The sequence below is a fragment of the Chelmon rostratus genome, chromosome 17 (genome assembly GCF_017976325.1).
Source record: "Chelmon rostratus isolate fCheRos1 chromosome 17, fCheRos1.pri, whole genome shotgun sequence".
In the NCBI taxonomy this organism is placed as follows: Eukaryota; Metazoa; Chordata; class Actinopteri; order Chaetodontiformes; family Chaetodontidae; genus Chelmon; species Chelmon rostratus.
In genome coordinates this window covers 1,383,659-1,404,407 of record NC_055674.1, presented here as the reverse complement: position 1 = coordinate 1,404,407, position 20,749 = coordinate 1,383,659, and the positions used below count along the sequence as shown (strand labels likewise).

At 43.8% G+C, this 20,749-nt stretch overlaps 1 protein-coding gene across 2 annotated transcripts; it reads left to right on the top strand.

Moving 5' to 3' along the window:
• The first annotated feature begins 3,962 nt into the window (after positions 1-3,962).
• fus (FUS RNA binding protein) lies at positions 3,963-20,484 on the top strand. Of its 2 annotated transcripts, XM_041957436.1 has the most exons (15): positions 3,963-4,100; positions 5,182-5,206; positions 5,575-5,750; positions 5,853-6,042; positions 6,655-6,878; positions 7,236-7,428; positions 11,949-11,983; positions 14,979-15,014; positions 15,338-15,447; positions 15,965-16,094; positions 16,430-16,528; positions 16,643-16,775; positions 16,988-17,085; positions 17,439-17,571; positions 18,745-20,484. In XM_041957436.1, exons 1-15 carry the CDS (start codon positions 4,088-4,090, stop codon positions 18,782-18,784), a joined length of 1,635 nt encoding a protein of 544 aa, XP_041813370.1. In that variant the 5' UTR covers positions 3,963-4,087; the 3' UTR covers positions 18,785-20,484. The 2 variants fall into 2 exon arrangements, with proteins under 2 accessions (XP_041813370.1, XP_041813371.1); XM_041957437.1 differs by lacking the exon at positions 17,439-17,571.
• Positions 20,485-20,749: the final 265 nt, after the last annotated feature.

Sequence of the window (20,749 nt, the reverse complement as noted above, 5' to 3'; positions counted from 1 at the left end):
GCGTCTCTGTCCCGCCCTCAGACTGACTTTAAAACAGCTTTATAACTTCTGTTGCAGCTGCGTATGTTTCATGACTGAGACTCCACATTGTTCCCTTCAGGGCCGTTCCCACTTTTCAGAACGACTTCTTTGAGGAAGACGTTTTCTGAATCTTTACTGTGATCTCCTGCAGGCCTGTCACACACACTGCAGGTAAACTCTGAATTATCAAACACTGTCAAACAATCAAGGAATTTTACTAATGAGCCACTTTGCAGTAATTCCCCCACTTTATTCTTAAAACATCATCAAACCTGACAGGAGTCACGGCAGGGCCGGGTTCATATATGTCATTAATATCTCGGTGTTGTGCAGTCAGTTCATGTCAGTCAGTGCACTGTATGATTCCTGCAATGTGTGTCGGTAGAGTGTGAGTGCTGAGCCGTCTGTCTCCCAGCGCCTCTCCGCCCTCAGCAGCGGGTCTCTGGACCGTCCGCTGGGCTTCCCTGGACCAGCCATCTGTGTCTGTTCACCTGCAGAGGTGCACATGATTAACATGCACAGTAACATTTCACCATGACTTTGAACAGACAGAGGATTACCATTAATTATACATATTCTAATCAAATCCACAAGACCAACAACCCAGCACCATGTCAGACCAGCAGTTCAGTGATGTGTAATCCTCTGTCACAGCATGTGTGATTTAAGAGTGACACAGCACATTTTGTGGAAATGAAATGATAAACTGTGAATGAAATCAAAAGGAAATATCCTCATGAGCTCTGCTCTCTGCTCATTTATTTGGAGCATCCAGTTATTATCCTGATACAAATTTAAACGGCGTCTTGCAGTTCCGCACTGTGGCCACTGGAGGCAGTGCGCACTCATGATTCTACATACATTCAGGTCAACTGTCAACCCCCCCAATGTCATACATGCACTTCCTGCAAATTCTACTAAAATAAACCGCTCAAAAGTGACAGCAGTGTTTTAAATGTTGTCCCCACTGACAAGAATGTAAATTATATTCATTGCTGTTTAGGCTGTTTGCTGGAATGGGTCATATTGTTTTCGTCATATATCATTACCATAAATATATGTCTTATTACATGTGAAGAGTGTGGGAGATGTACTGATTATAACATGATCATGTTCATTGTAACACATCAGTCTCATGTTTGAGAAGTTTAGGTGAAATTTGACCCCTTCAGAGTGACGTTCACAGCAGTGTCAGGTGTAACTGTGACCTCACTCTTCAGCCTGGGTGTCGTGCAAGCAGAACAACTGTCCCAACGCAAGTCAGTCATAGCCTCTGCATTGTTGTGGACGAAAATATGAATAATGTGGCTAAACCTCTGATAAGACTAGCCGAGGCTGACACAAGCTACGAGTCAAAAACAACTGAACTTGTATTTTGATATGCAAATCTATGCAGTGTTCACACTACCTGTCAGTATGTTGTGTTGGTGCCACTGTGTTGGTCTGCCACTAGCCAGCTGTGGCGAGCTGCCAGTTACTGGGAGTGTATGCTCTGTTCTGTAGGTGGTCCGATACTCAGATGAATGCTGCGTGTTGGTGAACTCTCTGACAGCCTGGCCGCTGCGATACAGAGCCCAGTTTTCCACCTTCAGGTCGGTTCTCTGGAGCGAGACAGAGGTACAGAAGGGTGTGAGGGACAAAGGCACAACAAGTCTGTTTCTTTAAAAAGGGATTTTATTTACGAAACAAACCAACTGTGATGAATGAAGCGAAGGACAGAACTGAATGGTGTTAATACATAAACAAAAGATAACATCCCAGATAACTCTGACAACGACATCCAATCAACAGAGAGAGTGATGCAGGAGGCTGATCTCATTCTACATGACATCATCTCAGAGTAATTAAAGGTGCTTTGACGAGATTCCTTGTAAACAGACAGAAGTTGTGTTTACATTCAGTCTTACTCACCAAAACACACTGTGTGCAAACTTGCATCAGATCAGTAGCATAGTGCCACACCACTGGCATCAGCGGTGTGCGCACACACAGTCTGTGTGTCCTCGTGCACCAGATATAGATATAGAAAAACCTTGAATAGTTGTAACATACCAGGTTACGCACAGAGCCTGTCTGCAGAAGCTGGTTGCAGCACTGAGCATTAAAGCAATTATTTAACATTTATACTACAAATGAATCTCTTTTCCAGGCTCCTGGCTCAGATGGGCACCAATAACAATACGTTACATATGCAGAAAACAAGCACCGCAGAATCAGAAATAATCAGAAATGTGATTTCAAAATCTTGAAGACAATCATAAAAAGAGATTGGTTTTGTATTTAGAGCTCTGCAAACACTGATGTGTTCGGGTCCATGCACCTCTTCAGCGTGTGACTGCAGCCGACTCTGCAGCGGTGAGGTGTTGTTACCGAGGTCCAGCCGGGTCTGGTGCTGGGAGGGGAAGCTGGGGTCTCTCAGATGGAAGATGAGAGGACGTCCGTCAGCTGATCTTCCAGAATAACTCTGACAAACAAGAAGAAACAAAGTGAAGATGCCACTGCAGACTGAGTCCAATCCTCAAAGTGATTCTTCTGAATCAGTTATTGACAGTGGGCCGACCTGGTTGTGGGTGGTGGTGTAGCAGGGTGCAGCGTCTCCCAGCTTTAGGGTGCTCTGATGCAGATGTCTCGGCCTGGATTTCTTTGCTTTACTCTGACAATGCCCGCCACAGTGGGCCAACGTCTGTTCACCGTCCATCAGACTGCTCATGTCAACTGTAGAAGAACCAGAAAATACAGAGAATGGTTGCACAGCTCCTGCTTGAAGCTCAAAGAGAGACAGAAATGTGTGCATAAACTGCTTAGACGAATATTTTACAAGTGGAGAGCTCAACAGTCAAGTTACAGATCGCTAATATTCTGCTAGACTTCATTACTGGTCCAAACTGTCCATCTGTTTTTTTGTCTGACAGATTGTTGAAACTTGTATTGCTCAGTCTATTGTTATTGTTACTGCTCTTGAAAATGAACACAGTATGTGTCATTATTCTCATTATATTTCTAGTTTTTGTACTTTTGAAAGAAAGTATACTGTTTGTCTTTTGGTCATTTTTGACAATAACACTGTAAGCTGTGACAGAAAGTCTAAATCTGACGTTAACCACAAAGGTGCAGATCTCTTTAACCTCATCAGATTAAATGTAGTCTATAATCAGTAGAAATCACAGGGATTAGTTTAAACCCACGTGAAGAAATGAGGTAAATCAATGACAATACTTTCATCATCCGCTCTGTTGTTACTTACCTTAGATAAGCCAGGCTGCTTCTGTGGACACTTTGTTGTCATGGTTACAAGAAAACAAGAGTGTTGCTGTGTATATTTTAAACATGAAAATCATAAACGGGTACAAGTTTACTTCTGAAGTGTTTGAAGTGTTCTGTGCTTAAACGGAAAAGAGAAAACTCACGTCAACCTTGGATGGGAGGCAAAATGCTTTCAGGTATCTACAACCAACTTCGTCTACCACAGATTCACCGTATTCAGAGGAAAATATTGTATTTTAGGTTTACTATGTCACTTTCACATTAAGATTTTTCATAAAAGTCATATCTTCAGATTATAAAATAAGAATGAATGATGAATGATAAAACATCGTATAAAGCATTCAAAATTAGTTCCAAAAACAGAAAAAGTAAAGCCAAATGTTGTTTATCTCTTTTATTTTGTTTTTAATTTGATCTTAATATCAAGAATCTTTAGAGTTAAAAAAAACACTTTGAACCTGGCTTGTGTCTGAACTGTGCCATATAAATACATTTGCCTTGCCAAGTTGTAGTAGTTGAAAATTTAATTAAATTAATAAGGGTATACAAATACAACAACAACAACAACAACAACAACAATAATAATAATAATAATAATAATAATAATAATAATAATAATAATTTTGAGTACACCCCCCTGCGGTCGCACGAGGAACTGCAGGAGTGGACTGAGACCGACACCGGTGTTGTGCATTCATCTTCATCTTGGTCACCCTCCTCCTCCTCGGTTCGCTCAGTCTATAATCAGCACGCTGTTTGATAGATTTTATTAGAGGGTAAAGGCTGTTTGTCGGTCGTCGAAATGGCGTCTAACGGTAAGAAAAGCAGCGAACTTCCCCTCAGTGCTTGAATTACAGTGAAGGTTATCAGGCTAGCTAGCTAATATTAGGAAGCATCTCATCAACATGTAGCGTTACCGGCGACAAGCGAGTGACAAGACGCTAACAGCTAACAGCAGTAGACGTTGAGGTTGATTAATGGTAGTTAGTAACTAGCTGCTTATCATATCTGTTAAAATTAACATTGCAGCTTCAAGGTGGGACGTTCTGCTCCTTTTAAATTTGCGACTTGGTTGACAAAATGTTCCAGAAGGACCTCATTGCGACCCTTGTCCGACCGGAGGAAAGGCTGCCGGTTAGCTTGTGTGCTGTTACCATCGCGCTTGATAGCGGTGCACTCAGTTAGCATGTAGCTTAACGGGCTCCGTGCCATCACTTAGCTAGGTCGCTCGTGCTTCTGACCCAGTTTCAGGTGGCGGCCCCGCCTCTCAGTGCGCAGACTGCGGGTGGAGCACAGTTTGGTTTCGATGATGGGGACATGATGAGGACTGTGTCAGCAGGGGCGGCCCCAGATAGATACCAGAGTGAGGCCCCTGTCCATTCTGCTTAAGGCAGTCCAGGCTACCTGGAGGCATGTACAAAGGACAGACCCAACCCAGAACCCTAACTGTAGATCTTCAGATGACCTTCAGTCCTGAACAGCTGGTGGATGTCAGCTGTTTTCTCTGACTGTCACTGTGTGCAGTGGTATTGTCTAGTTTGTTGTACTGGGTGTACTGTGCTGATCTGGTGATACACCTGTTAACTTAAAGTGTACACCTGATTATAAATTATAAATATACAACAATCTTCTTCAGTATAGCCCCACTAGAATTAACTAGAAAAGAGTCAAAACTCAGACAATTAAACAAATTAGCAGCTGTACTGAATAAGCCTTTAATGAAAGCCCCGTAATGTGTTTTATGGGTGCAGGATACTTTTTGGCAAACAGAAACCCACATCCCACTGATTCAGTTTCTTTTTACTATTATTAAAATGTGCTTATATTTTGTGGGTGATTCCAGTGTAAATTATATTATAGATGTACTTTTAACACTCCATTTTGTTTATTCCCTAGATTATTCTCAAGCATCTTCCCAGGGGTAAGTAATGTAAGACTCAAACTATCAGATACAGTTTCCTAACCCAGGGCTCAGGACTTTGCATGGGGGTCTCTGGATTAGCAGATTGGCTGGTTGGTTTTCATACAAACACCTAGAATACAAACCTACAGCATCTCACTGACAAATTCACATGAGAACTTGTCATTTCTCATATTTGAGGACATGAGAAGCAGGTCCTAAATATGGGGGGCCTGTCTCTCATATGAAAGGTTAAGGCGAGAAAAGTATGAAAAAGTGCTTATTCTCAAGCATAGCATTTGTAAGTTGTGTGTTCATGTTTGGTGTGTGTGTGTGTGTGTGTGTGTGTGTGTGTGTGTGTGTGTGTGTGTTTTTGAAACTTCTTACAGTTATGGGTCCTATGGTGGAGGTGGAGGTGGAGGTGGCGGGGCTCACCAGGGCTATGGTCAGTCTTCTGGCCAGAGTTACAGCCAGCAGGGCTACGGAGGCTACAACCAGAGCTCCGACAGCAGCCCCGGCTCCTACAACCAGGGAGGATATGGCAGCTATGGTCAGCCCCAGTCAGGTAGAGGAAGACACAGTGACTGTACAAAACCACAGTTTTCCAGTCACACACTGGTGTATAATTAGAGTCTTATAATATGTCCGACCTGCTCTCTCCTCCCAGGAGGATACGGTTCTGCATCTTCTAACCAGGGTGGTGGTGGTGGTGGTGGTGGTGGTTATAATCATTCCAGTCAGTCTTATAGCTCTGGAGGCTACAACAACAGCAACCAGCCCCCCAACATGAGCTACAGCCAGCAGTCATCCTTCTCTGGGTACAGCCAGCACCAGCCTCCTTCTTCATCGTCTTCAGGGTGAGACACCATCAGCTTCTGCTTCTGTTTTTAATTAACTGAGACCTCATGTGGACAGGAGCAGAGATTCAGGGGGGAGTATGGGTGATGAAATACTGATAATACTGATTAAATATACCTGGTTTTAGTAGAGCCCTGATTATTAGAGAGAGGAGTTTTATTTATGTTGACAGATCGTTGTTCTTAAACACACAGTCTGTTTACATGCATCTGTTTTTTTCACCTGCTTGTATGTACATGTTAGTTACCTGCTCATGTTTTTGGTTATGTTTGTGTCTCTACTACGATTTGTTGTCCTTACTTTGTCTTCAGAAGGCAGTGAGCTCAATAAAGACAAGCCAGAGGTCCCACAAAGTGTTCATATTTGACAAGTTTTCACCACATAAATACTAGAAGACCTTTACATTGACTGCATTTATAATGTGTGCGTTGTGAGCGTCTCCTGTGAGATGTGCCGTGATGTTTTACTGGTTGTTGTAGCGACTCTATGAACCGTCATTGTTGATGGAGTCACAAAAGTTTGGGAACTTCTGGTTTAGGTTTGTCCTCCAGAAAGGTGTGATAGCCTTAGTGGAGTGATTTTTAATACGTCTCTCTTTCCACCTTTAACAGCTACGAAGGCAGCTCACAGGTTTCTGGCTACAACCAACCACAGAGCGGCGGACAGGGTGGAGGTGGTTACGGCAGCGGTGGAGGTCAGAGTGGCGGCTATGGGGGCAGCGGGAACCACCAGCAACCATCCCAACACGGTGGAGGCCACTACAACCAGCCTCCGAGCTACAACTCCCCCCCTCCACAGAGCTATAGCCAGCAGGGCCAGTATGGTCAAACTGGAGGTACCTGTGGTGTTTCTGTTAGCTTTTTATGTAAAGGTTGTGTGTGAAGTGAAAAGAAGTTTAACATTGAACAGGGGACAGAGTTAAAAAGGCCATAAGGCAAGTTTTACAGCTCAGGATGATCCACAGACCCCCCCTGACAGCTTTGATGGGGACCGTATCTTTGGTAGAAGAATTGTTCCAAAGAAAACTGCTCACAGTGACGTCTGTGGTTTACGGTTTCACAGCCACGCAGTTTTCTAGAGTGAGTTAAAGGAAATAAATCCGACAAAGCAGGAACATGGTTTTTGTTTTTATAATTCAGTGCTGCCTTTCAGAGTGTTTGTCAGTGACGGCCAATCTCTGACTCTCTCTCAGGATACGGAGACGAAAGCCCACCGATGAGCGGAGGAGGGGGCGGAGGGTACGGCGGTCCCGACGGAGGTTACGGTCAGGACGGCCGTGGCGGCAGAGGCCGGGGCGGTGGATTTGGAGGTCGCGGCGGTGGCGGATACGATCGCGGTTTTGACAGAGGTGGCCGAGGTGGACCAAGAGGAAGAGGAGGCATGGGGTGAGTGTTTAAGAATCATCCAGTGTCCATGTCGTCGAACGCACTGAATCTGACTACAGTGATGCATGTAAGTGTTTCCTCACCTTTGGTTACATGTGGAACTGTGAGAAGAGCGAGAGCGCTGTTCCACATTTAGCTACAAGCTAAAGTACCTGAGAGGTGCGTCATGATGTGCTAGAATATCCCCTCCCTCTTTCTTCTGTGGAAAATGAATCTTAGTGATTCTTAAATTGCCAAAAGCAGTTGATAAGTTTTCTGTCTGCATTAATCTCCTTCGTTTTTAGTGCTGTATGCCAAACACACACCTTTCTTAGGTGAACACATACAAACAAATTAAAAGTTCATCTGTGTTTTCAATGACCTCCTCAAATTGAACTGAGGACATACAGAGTTTAAGTCCCGTGCCACATCTCTGGGCATGTGCGAGTGGGCAACAACATAAAATTAGGTGTGATCCATTACCAAATAATACCAGAGTCAGAATCACTTATGTTGATCCAGATATTTCTTCTTGTTAAAAGCTGCTACTGTCATCAATAAGCTGCTTCTAAATGTGTTTTTATTATGGATTATTAAGGATTTCTGCTATGTTAGTTATTTAATTACCATATTTTCCGCACTATAAGGCGCACCTAAAAGCCTTTAATTTTCTCAAAAACCAACAGTGCGCCTTATAATCCGATGCGCCTTTTATATGGATCAATATTGGTTAATTATGGCTATCGTAGTCAGGGGGCGTGGCCGAAGTAACAGCGGTATTCCACTCTCTGCGTGCCGTCATCCTTTTACTGGCGCGTGCAGTCAGCTGTCAATATGAATAATAAAAGGACTATTTCACTGAACAATGAACAAATATGAATATATGCTAAATAATAGGCAAATAAAATATTAATCAAACGTGGTTATTGTGATTTTCTGCTCCTGAACCTAGTTTTTTTCTATGCGCCTTATAATGCGGTGCGCCCAATATATGAAAAAAGTTTTAAAATAGGCCATTCATTGAAGGTGCACCTTATAATCCGGTGCACCTTATAGTGCGGAAAATACGGTACATGCTTATTGAAACACAAAGTGTTTAATGATAAATCCGTTAGTGCACCTTTAGTGTTGACACAAATCCATCACTGCCTGGATGCTGTGGCTGGGCGATATGTTAGAAATCAAGATCACAATATTAATATTTTTCCTATCAGATATAAACAGTGTAATGATATGATGCAGAAAACTTAAATTGATGTTCGTGCACTGAACTGGGCCCCCCTGTTATGCATTTATCACTGAAAGTGATGCATTTAAATCATTGCCCAGCCAACTGGATGCAACACTTGATAAAAACACCTTGAAGTTTTCATCTCTGATGTTTGATCAGAAAGCTTAAAAAGCTCATAAGAGGAAACTGCATATGTTTAAACATGGTTGCCTGGGTCCAAGCACCACATGAGGGTAGAGTTCAGATGACGAATAGGGCTTGTAAACTGGGTAAAGGTCAGCGTTGACATCATGTCACAGAGGGGTTTGGAGTCTGCTGCGTTGGGCTCGTTAAGTTAAGGTCCTCGTGTCAGAAACCATCTCCTCCAACACTGTTATCATCACCACCAAAAGCAGGAGGGCACTAATATGAGGGGTTAAAAATAGACCCTTGAATGAAAGTGCTCCAACATAAACCAGCATAAATCACTGCGTCGAGTCCAGCAGTCGTTCTGTTCAGTTCTGGCCTTTTAGCGCTGAACTGGCTGATCCAGTTCACTTCCATCTGCTCCTGTTTCGTTCATCCTTTACAAACAAACCTGCTTCTAAAAAGGTTGGGACACTCTGTAAAACATGAGACAAAGAAACAGAACGCATTTATTTGGAAATCTTTTTTGGATTTATTCAATTGAATACTGTACAAAGAAAAGATATTTATTGTACAAACTGTTTTTGTGAATAAACACTCATTCTGAATTAGACACCGTATGAACCTGTATGGACCTCACAGACCAGATGAGCACTAGCACACCTCTATCACAGATGCTGACTGTTGAACTTTGTTCTGAAACCATCTGGATGGTCCTTTTCCTCTTTATCCTGGAGGACACGATGTCCATGATTTCCACAAACAGTCTGAAACGTGGACTCGTCAGACCACAGCTCACTCTTTCACTTTGCATCAGTCGACCTCAGACGAGCTCAGGTCCAGTGAAGTCGTTTCTGGATGTTGTTGATATCATATGTTGAGTCTTAACCTTCATTTGTAGATGCAGACATGAGCTGTATTTACTGACAAAGGTTTTCTGAAGCGTTCCTGAATCCATGTAGAAATATCCTTCATACACTCCTATCATTTTTAACTTAATGCTGCCTGAGGGGTCGAAGGTCACAGGCACTCAGTGAGGTTTTCAGCCCCTCTCATGCAGAGTTTTTTTGTACTGTATTCAGTTGAATGTGCCGTCTGTCGAGAAGGATTTGCAAACCACTGCGCTCTGTTTTCATTCATGTTTTGCAAAACGTCCCAACTTTAGTGGAATGGAGGTTGTACAACAGAAAGCCAAAATGTATAAAACACATGTGGTAAACCTGTTTATGGTGAAACATTAACAGCACAAACATGAAGCTTTTAATAGCAAACATCTGCAACAGATCAGACTCATTGTAAAACTCTTACAAAAAGAGACAACTGACAAATCCTACTTGAACTTAAATGCATCGTACAACCGTACGATGGTGGTATTTCATGGTGCTTTGTGGTGCTGCTGCAGTTACTGTGCCTCTGTAGTAAGTCTGTGTTACAGTTCATCATATAAACTCTTTGTCCTGTTAGCGTTCCTCCTGCCTTTTTTTATAAAAAAAACCTTGTGCGCAGCAGACCAAAGCAGCTGAACTGAGCTCGGTGTTCTTGTGCTCGAACAAATTGATTTTAAAAGGACAAAGTTTCTGGTCCCAAACTTTTTTCCATCATTATTACAGAAATGATGATATGACCGCACTCAAACTCAGCACTGCGTGAAGTCCAGGTTATAAACAGCAGCGATGCTGCAATACTACATCGATCTATTTTCCAAATCTGCACCTTTTAGCTAAGAGAGAGCTCGTTGAAAGCTGATCACGTAGCATCAAACGCAGGTTGCAGATGAATTTGTGGTGGCTGTTTGTGTTCAGCTCAGAAATGCAACACCCGAGGCTTGATTGTAACACAGTGGATTAATTTGACCAGAACGATCAAACCTAAACAGACTGACTTCAACGAACTTTAGAGCGAAAATAAATCGTTCAGGAAACAAGATTTTACATCGAGATAACCGTCACTGAACGAGCAGAGCTATGAACCGGTAAGTAATATCTCATGCACTGTGTTGTCGGCTCGTGATGTTGGTGCTGAAGCCACAGACAAAGTTTGTCATTTCATCGTATGTTCTTTCATCCATTATGGACTATATTTGAATCTCCGCCCCCCCCCCCCCCCATTACGATATTTGGAACTCAGTCCTCAATGCATCATCACGGTGTCCTTAAAGACGACACCGATATCCTCCCGCGTTGTTCAACAAACGCTTTGTTAAATGATGATACAGTTTCATCTTAAGTATTAAAGACTTCAGTGGTTTTTGAGCGATCTTGGTTTAAGATTTGAGAACGGAGGAACATAAGTGTGATTTAAACAAGCGACTGGTGCTACTGTCCTGCCACGCCTCCGTTTTTTAATACTAAGGCACAAATGAAACTGTTTGAAGAGTAAACTGAAGGCAGAGGTTGAACTCTGAAGTAGACGTTGTGTAAAACATTCAGCTAGCCTCTAAAATTAAAGCCAACATGGTGGTTTTTCCTCCTCACAAGTCTGCAAATACTGGCAAGCAAGGTGACGTGGACTCTGCCCGCACACTAACACGCCACAGTACATCACCATCACCTGCCTTTCTCACCTGTTACCACCACCCCCCCAACCAGCCCTTACAGGATCACTGTGTCATACTCTGCTTTAATCAATCTTTGAATCTTCTCCTAGGCTTTTACCTTCTCTCCAGGCTGCCTTTCTGCTCTTAAGCCATCATTTGGGCTATTGCACAATCGGGGGAGTCTACAGACAGTTCATAAAGGAAAGAATGATTGAAAATACTTGTTTATGGATTCGCTGCAATTTGTGTAAAGAGTAGAGGTTGTCTGAGACCTGAAAATACCCAACATCCATCAAAGACACCAGTGTTTGGGTTGGTTAATTGACACAAAATCAAGTTATGTGAGGAAATAAAATGGGTGCATACAAGTCACTTAAAGACTTGATAGAACTTAAAGGTAAAAACATCAAATTTCAGCTGCTTGTGAACATTTACTGACAAGGTCTTTAAACCGGCCTCTTGTCCTCAAGGTATATTCAAGAGACTCTGAACAAGATTGAGTCGAGGTTCAGTAGGACAAGTGCCAAAGGACGAGGGGTGGGTTTAACTGAGAGACTGTGAGAGTGAAGGTTACCCACAGCCCATTGAGAGAAATCGCTGTCAGCACCAGCCTTCAATGCGTGTCGTTTCTCTCCTCCTCCTCATCAGAATGGGCGATCGTGGAGGATTCAATAAGTTTGGTGGTAAGTGAAAAACACTTGAGCAAAAAGGTTTTGGTTTTATGAGTCAAAGCTAAAAGGATTCAGGCTTCAGTAAACGTACAGCATGAAGTGGCTAAAGAGTTTCTGAAATAACCAAGTAAAAATCTGTTTCTGCTACTGACTGACTGTTACAGAGGAGTTTAAACAGGAAAAAACAAGAAAAACATGATTACGTGTTGCGTATTGTTGGAAAAACATGAACATTACAGGGAAGGTCAAACTTATTCCTAAGACTGTCGCGTTATTTCAACATTACAGTCTGCGACACAAATGTAGACCAATAAGGTTTTCCATAATGTGGCCATACAGGTAAGAACCCCCGTGTGCTCAGGTGTTAACTGAGTGGATGATCATTTCAGGTACTGCAAGTGTTCTCTCATGCAGTGATTGAAAATGTCCGCAGGGGGAGTCAAACGGTACATTATGGTGTTCCATGTCGTTCTTCCGCTGCTCAATCTTCCATCTTTGGAATTTGACGGCGTTGGGCTTTGAGGAGTGGGTGTTCAAAGATTTAGTCTGGTCTTTACGAGTCGTAAACTTGCAGTGATTGATGGGTTAGCGTGTCAAAATCACCAAAAGAAATGAGATATGAAAAGTATGGTATGACATCATGTTCAAGACGTTCGCAAACATGATGGAGGGTGTGTGTCACACAGGAATGGATGATTTCATATTTATCTTTTTAAAGTGTAAAAAGTGGCAACGTTGCTCCCCAACAGCACGGCTGTGAAACCTGTGGAAAGATGTTCAGAGATGAGTTGAATCTTAAAAACTGGTTTGATTGCACAACTGTTGACTTTTATCAAGCACCAGTAACTTGATCCTGTACTGTGAACGGACAGTGAGCGGTTTCTCAACCATGTGGGAGTCCCAGCTGGTATCGAGGTGTGATCACAGCCGTCCCTCTATTGCCAAGGATGTTGGCCACTAATTGATCCACACATTTGGTTTAATTAGTATTATTGTATGTTAAAGGTCTCCTGTCAGAAGGTTTGTGTTTGGACTGAAGGTTTGTGCTGCTTTGTTAGTTCGTTTGTTTTAATGATAATCCAGCAGAGCTGATTGAGGTGCATCAGTGACTCAACAATACTTCATGTGTTTCACCATCAAAAGCACAATTTCTGCCAAAAGCAGTGTATTTTGTATGTTCTACTTATGTTTATGTAATATCTATATGATTTACTGTGTTAGTTATTCATAAATAATATATATATAATTATGTAGTAGTTATAATTACTGCTATAAATATTTAATGATATGTTACCAGACTTTAGGAGCTGCAGAGAGACTCGTTATTTGAGGTGAACTTACCTGAAATAATAACATAAACATCCAAAAACACCCAAAAACACCCAACCATAAAAAGCTACAACAGAACACAGAAATAAGGACGTGACGCAGGTGAGAGTGAAACACCTGAACGTTAGCGGTGGGCCGGGGGCCAACAGCAAACACCTCCTGTACTGTTAAGACGTCTAATAGTTCCACCACTGACTTCCTGCCCGCTGTGCTCAGATTGTGATGGACATATATGAAGAGCATATTTAACCTCACAAAGCATAAAAAGAACCGACAGCGATTTATTTCATGTTTATTTTTTTAGTTCTTTGAGCAGGTCGATGCAAAGCCGTAGTTCAGATTCTGGGAGAAGATGCCATAATAATGAAAAATACTTTAAATACTGTTGACAGAAAAAAATACAATAATACAATTTCTGACATTGTAAAAATTAATTTATATTTCTAAGAAAATATTTAGGGTATCTTTATCTCTATATTAACGTCAGGTACGGTTGTTGTACATGAAATTAATTTGCCGGTTACTCCGTCTGAAGTGACAGACTTGAAATCTGAGGACGTTCAGCTAAGTCACCTGTCGTCAGCGTACAGATCACAGATCAGCCGTGGAAACATGGCCGTGATGTAGAAAAGGTGACACACCCTCACAGCAGTGATGAGTCATGTTCCTGCGGGCTGTCTGACCAGTTCACTGAGGGAAATTCTCCAGTGGAAAGAGGAATCATCAGTTTGGAATCTCTGTGTCCGTGAAAAACGGTTCACCTGGTCTCACGGTCACATCTCGCCAGATTTATGAGCCAAGTGGTTCAAATGCCGCGTTGATGAGTTTGGCTTTGGCTTCTGATGACAATGACAAGTTTGTTTTTATCCAGTCAAGAAACTTTGGGAACTCGAGCTGCAAACGACACAGAATTCAGTCCAAAAGGTGAAGTCAGAGGTGTCTGAGCCCCCCTCTGAAAACGTAAAGCGTGCGTGACTCTTATTTCCAAATGTACGTTGGCCAGTTTCCAACAATCCTTTGTTGAACGGCGTGGAAACGAAAGTAGACAAAGGAATGAACCAATGACACGAGCTGCTCTGTCAGGTGAAGGAGCGCCTTCTCTCAAAGGGATTGTGTTGCACCGAGTCGGACTCGGTGAAGAGTCGGTAATGTTGGCGTGTCAAGAATGCATCAACACAAATGCATTGACCTGTGGACGGTTTGAACGTCAGATTCAAGAGTCCCACCTGCTCTGCATGAAGTGTCATAGAACGGTACACGCCTGCGTTCACTGGTTGGATCAATAAACAACCAAATCAATGAAACGGTGCTCCGTGACAAGGCGGACGATGTTATTCTGGTGCCAAAACCTGCTGAAAGGCAGCTTCTCAACAATGTGGGCAGTCTGGTTTCGTACACTCGTTTGTGGGACTTGAAGAGTTTGCGGTTGCTGACTGTCCTCTGCCTGCAAATGCTGCGATGAAAGAATGACGAGGTTAAAGGACAGGGCGAGACGTGCACGCTGGTGTGCAGGCGGTTTATGTCCTGGTAAACACCGTAGATCACATCTGCACATAACGAGCGGCTAGAAGCTCCAAACGGAGAGAAAATGAAGAACTTACAGCACGTGTGAGGTGTTCATGTGTTGTTATGAAATGTTCGTTTCCACAAACTCATTTCTGTTGTTTGTCCTCTGAAGGACCAAGAGAGCCGGGACATGGAGGCCCCAGCTTCAGTGAGTATTCCCAGCACTCTGTGTGCACCAGCCGGTCATGTGATGTCAGATGGGCTTTGATGGGTTTGATTTAAAAATCTGCTGGTGAAGAAAGTGGAGCATTTAGCTTTTGTTTCAGTAAATATGCAAGTAAATGTTAGACTTTCGTTCATCAGGTGTTACACTGCCCCCAAAGACGAATTAATTCTGCTTCAATAGCAAATGAATGAGAAGGATTAATATGCCCCGCCTCCGTTTTATCCCAGGAAGTTATTGTAGGTCACATGTCCAGTGTTAGCCTCTTGTTGCTTTCTTAACACCTCTTCCTGTTACCCCCCCGACAGTGCAGGACCAGGATAACTCTGACAATAACACCATCTTCGTGCAAGGCCTGGGGGACGACTACACCGTGGAGTCAGTGGCCGACTTCTTCAAGCAGATCGGGATCATTAAGGTAGCTCACAGGTGCCGCACGTACGTGTCGTCAGTCTCCTCCTGTATTCAAGTCGTTTGTGTTACGTTATTATTGGATGTATTGTGATCACAGGGCTTGTAGCAGACTGCAGGAGGGGATCTGTGGCCTTTCAGGGGCATCAATGATGAAGGAGCCTTCATCCTGCCATCAGTTCGCTCTGAGTTTACATTTCAAATCAGAATTTTCTGATTTAATGTTGATGCTGATGTTGAACTGATTACTCATTCAGGTGGGGGGAGAAGCTAACAAGCTCAGGTGTAACCATCACTGATAAGGAGTCTAATTAATCAGTGGAATTGATCATGTTTGCTTTGTGCTTTGAATCTGATCGAATTCAGATTTTCACCTCAGTCCCTCCTGACACAAACTTCTGCCCACATGTGACACGTTTTTGCAGCTGGATGTTTATTTAATGTGTCTCTAAATCACGTGTCTCCATCACGTGACCCGCTTCGCTCACTGCATTGTCCCCGTCTCCTCCCGTCCGTCCCCTCAGGTCAACAAGAAGACCGGCCTGCCCATGATCAACCTGTACACGGACAGAGAGACGGGGAAGCTGAAAGGGGAGGCCACGGTCTCCTTTGACGACCCCCCCTCAGCTAAGGCTGCCATCGACTGGTTTGACGGTGAGCTGCTCGTCTTCGTCGAGCTTCGGCGAACTCATAGCTCTTGAATGTCAGACGTGGACCGTCCTGACTTGTGTCTGAGCAGGTTGTCACCATGGAGACGAGCAGGTGGATTATAACTTTGATTAGACCTCTGGTGTTTGATAACGTAATAACACTGTGTTTAGTTTTTCCTCCGCCGCTCGCCGCTCCCTGCTCGCCGCTCGCTGTGGGACTCTGTTGTGACTGGTCACGTGTTAAACTCGGTGCTCGTTCTTATGTCTGACCTTCATCCGGTTTATTTCCTGCCTCGGCTTCACTTCGTGTGACCTTTCACCCCCGTCTTCCCTCAACAGGAAAGGACTTCAATGGAAACCCCATCAAGGTGTCCTTTGCCACCCGCAGAGCTGACTTTGGAGGCCGAGGTGGCATGAGGGGGGGTCGGGGACGAGGAGGTGAGAGAGAACTTTAATCCTGTTTGAATCTTTCGTATCATCACAAAGATTATTTTCCAGCCGAACTCGACGCTGACGCAGAAGATGTGAGCGCTTCGGTTCTTCGCTCTGCAGGGCCGATGGGTCGAGGTGGATTCGGAGGGGGTCGAGGTGGAGGTTTCTCAGGAGGCAACGGAGGCGGTGGAGGAGGAGGCGGAGGAGGAGGAGGAGGCCAACAGAGAGCCGGAGACTGGAAGTGTTCAAACCCGTGAGTCCGGACTCATCACTCCTGGATAGAAACGTGTTTTATAGGATGACATGATTTTATTTTTTAAGTCTTTTTTGTTCAAGGATTTTAATGAAATTTGACCTTTTTTAAATGTTTGTTCATCTGATCACTGCACTGAGTTTATCATCCATAATACAACTGAACACAAGTACTGGAGATGGATATGAATCATCATAGAAATTTCTCTTTAGCAACTGTGGAAACCTGAACTTCTCGTGGCGTAATGAGTGTAACCAGTGCAAAGCCCCGAAACCCGATGATGCTGGTGGGATGCCCCCAATGGAAAGAGGTGAGACCTGAGGCTCCGTATTATATAACACTCATCATGGTCCAAAATGTCACATGTCAATTATTAATAATTATTAGTTAATTTATATATGTGATTTTTTACATTTGTCCAGGTTTTGAGGGTTTTCGTTGCTGCTTTCTACCCTCTTATCTCCATGTTTACTTCTTCACAGAGGTCATTAAAGGTTTCTTATGACTCACTGCTCTAACAGCAGCTCATAACTTGTAATAACACATTAGAGCGTGTTTAACTGCTGTCAGTCAGCGATTAGCGGCGAGCTGCTGCACAGCAGCGTCGTCTGCAGCGTCTCTTCACGGTTTACAAATGATCACAGTGCTGCTTGTCGCCGTCAGGAGGTTACGGAGGAGAGCGCAGAGGGGGCTTTGAGCGGGGCGGCTTCAGGGGCCGAGGCGGCGACCGCGGGGGCTTCAGAGGCGGCCGAGGAGGCGACCGGGGAGGATACGGCCTCGGAAAGATGGACGCGAGGTCAGATACGCTCCAACAGTCAGCACTCTTTGGCACCTGAGCTCGAAACTCAGGCTGCACGCGTTAACGAAGCGCACGTGTCATCTGTAGAATGAAACAGTTTGTGTTGTTTGTCCTGTTCCTGCTGCTCACACACAGATCTGATCCTAACCTGAGCTTAGTTTAAACTTCAGGCCGCTCACACCAGCATTTAAAGTGTCCAAAATCTGCTGCCAAATCAGTTTATTTCAATGGAATCGCTTTGCACACAGCCAGGAGACCAGAGACGATGCTACAAATACGTCTTTTAATCAACTGGAATTGTGCTACAAGTTAGAGGATCAGTGGAGATAATCCTTTGTTGATCTCACAGAGGAGAAATTCACATGTTACAGCAGCACAACGACACAAATAAAAACAGATAAATAAACTCAAATAACTCAAAAATACAGGCAGCAGCAGTCCACGTGCAGCTGTAGCATTTACCCACAGCTGCTGTCCAACTGGAGCTAATAGAAGAAGAAGAAGAGGAGGAAGAAGAAGAATGTTGGTGAGAGTCGCAGCAGCACAGTCAGCAAAGTGCAGTTTATGTAGGAGTAACGTGATGCTGTCAGGACTCACAGTGGACGCCAGGATATCATGTGATGTCATTATGTACGTACACTCAGAGGCACCTGTACTCATATCGAGGTGTGGAGAGAGACAGACAGAGAGACACAGAGACAGACAGACAGAGAGAGACAGACAGACAGAGACACAGACAGACAGACAGAGAGACACAGAGACAGACAGACAGAGACAGACAGAGGCAGAGACAGACAGACAGACACAAACAGACAGACAGAGAGACAGACAGAGAGACAGAGACAGACAGACAGAGACACAGACAGAGAGACAGACAGACAGACAGAGACACAGACAGAGACAGACAGACAGACAGACAGAGACACAGACAGACAGACAGATCACTAAAATGAGTATTTTTGAAGGCTTCTTCCATGGCGGGGGGGGCTGTGACCTGAGTGTCTCTGGAAGGTCTCGTCTCACTCTGGACATCAGTGTATTATATGTGTACAACCTTACTGTTTACACACACACACACACACACACACACACACACACGCACCTGTTCATCTGTGGACGTTGCTCATTGGTCAGATGCTGATGATGTAATCTGTGTGTCATTATTTGCAGGGGTGACCGCAGACAGGAGCGGCGGGGCCGTCCCTACTAAATCGTCCTCCGAAGACAAACTGCCCCCCTCCCGGCTCGGCACAAAGACCAGTGCGTGCGCCCGCCCTCGCTGGGCGCGGCCCTCACCTTTCACCTTTTATATAACTCATTAACTGTGATCCTCACGCTGTGGAAAAATGTGGCTGTCCCTGTTCTCTGTGTTTGTCTGTCAGTTCGTCCTTGTCCTTTCTTCTGCTCAGCGAGGCCTCATTTAGAAAAGCGGAATCGTGACGTGGCAAATTCATAGACGTTATTTTCTGATGAACTTGCACGAATGAGACAAATGTGTCTCCGTCTGTCCACATTCAAACGAAAACGTGTCGTTGAAACGATCAGATGTTCTGTGGCCGCTGGCAGAGGAAGTGAAAACATGGATGAGCAGTAACTTTGGCTGTCAGCGTCGGAGCCGCTTCAGGTTTCCCCTCAGACCTGCAGACTGACAGCGGCGATGACGGATGACTCGACACTTTGAGCCCTTTTCTTTGTTTTCAACTGGAGGTTTAGCAGGTTTGACCGTTCCACTCCCGCGTAGCTTCATGCTCAGGTGTCAAGTTAGTGTGAGATAAGACGCAGTTTTTTAAAGAATCCGTGTGAATTAAATCTCAGACTCCAGCAGTTCGAACAGGTAGATCACATCAAGGTGCTTTGATGGGAAAGTATTCTTTATCTTTAATCAAAGTAGACATGAAGTTCTGCCGTCGACTCAGCAGCTCGTCACGTGTCAAAGCGATTTACGTTCCAGCATTTTGTCTTCGTGATTTTATTGACCTGTTTTGGCAGCTCGCACAGATGCTGTGATTATAATTACTGGAAGCCTCGTATGAAAACAGCCCGAGGGCCTTTCAGCCGCCGCGGTGCAGGCGGACGTCCTCCGAGTGTGAACGAGTAACGTGTCAGGCGACAGCTAACGATTATTTTCATCGTCAACAAACCTGCAGATTATTTTCTTCATTAGCCGATCGATCGTTCAGTCAATAAGCATCAGGAGGATGTGATAAAAGACCCATCACAGTTTCCTAAAACCCAAAGTGACGTCATTAAATGTCAGTTCAAGTTCAAAACGTGTGAGCAAAATCAGCTAATTCTTAGATTTGAGATCCTGGAAGCAGCAGTGTTGCTTTAAATAATAATAATAATAATCTTAATAATAATAATAATGGTATCATAATGATGATAATAATGATGATAATAATGGATTCCTTCATTCTGACAGTCAGTGCTTCAGACTGGCTAACCTGTGATCTTTGATGACCACAGCAACATTCATTTTTCTCCGTTAATCAGCTAAATGTTGCATCTTCACCGACGTGACTTCCCTTCGTGGCTTTTGACGTCACGTCGTCGCCTCCCGCTGACGTTCTGAACCGCTTTGCTTTACTTGAATCTCGGCTCACTGAAATTCTTCTTTTTAACCTTCAGTAACATTTTGATGAACGAGCTGAACCAGTTTCATCTGCCCACATCACTCAGATTAGCATCTTCAGATTAGGATCTTCAGATTAGCATCTTCAGATTAGGATCTTCAGATTAGCATCTTCAGATTAGCATCTTCTTATTAGGATCTTCAGATTAGGATGCACTTTTGTAAATGAGGCCTCGTGTGTGTGCAGATGTATTTAAGATGTTTTGTTGAGACAGAAGTCTGCTGTGTATTTATTATGTATGAGTTTTTTTGTATTGTGCCTGTGCTGGTTTTAATAAAAGCGGTTCTTGTTGACTTTTTGTGGTTCTCGTTAACTTTTTGTGGTTCTCGTTGACTTTTTGTGGTTCTCGTTGACTTTAGCTGTATCTGCTGCACAGAAGGTTTCTGCTGAGTTTCAGATGAGCAGCATTCAAACACACATCTTCCTCACAGATCACAGGTCTGTGTTTGAAAGGCTGTTTGTTGTGATAACTGGATGAACTAATCGATCAAGTTTAGTTTCTCATAATTGTCAGAAATGTTGCTCTGGAGCTTTTATTGACA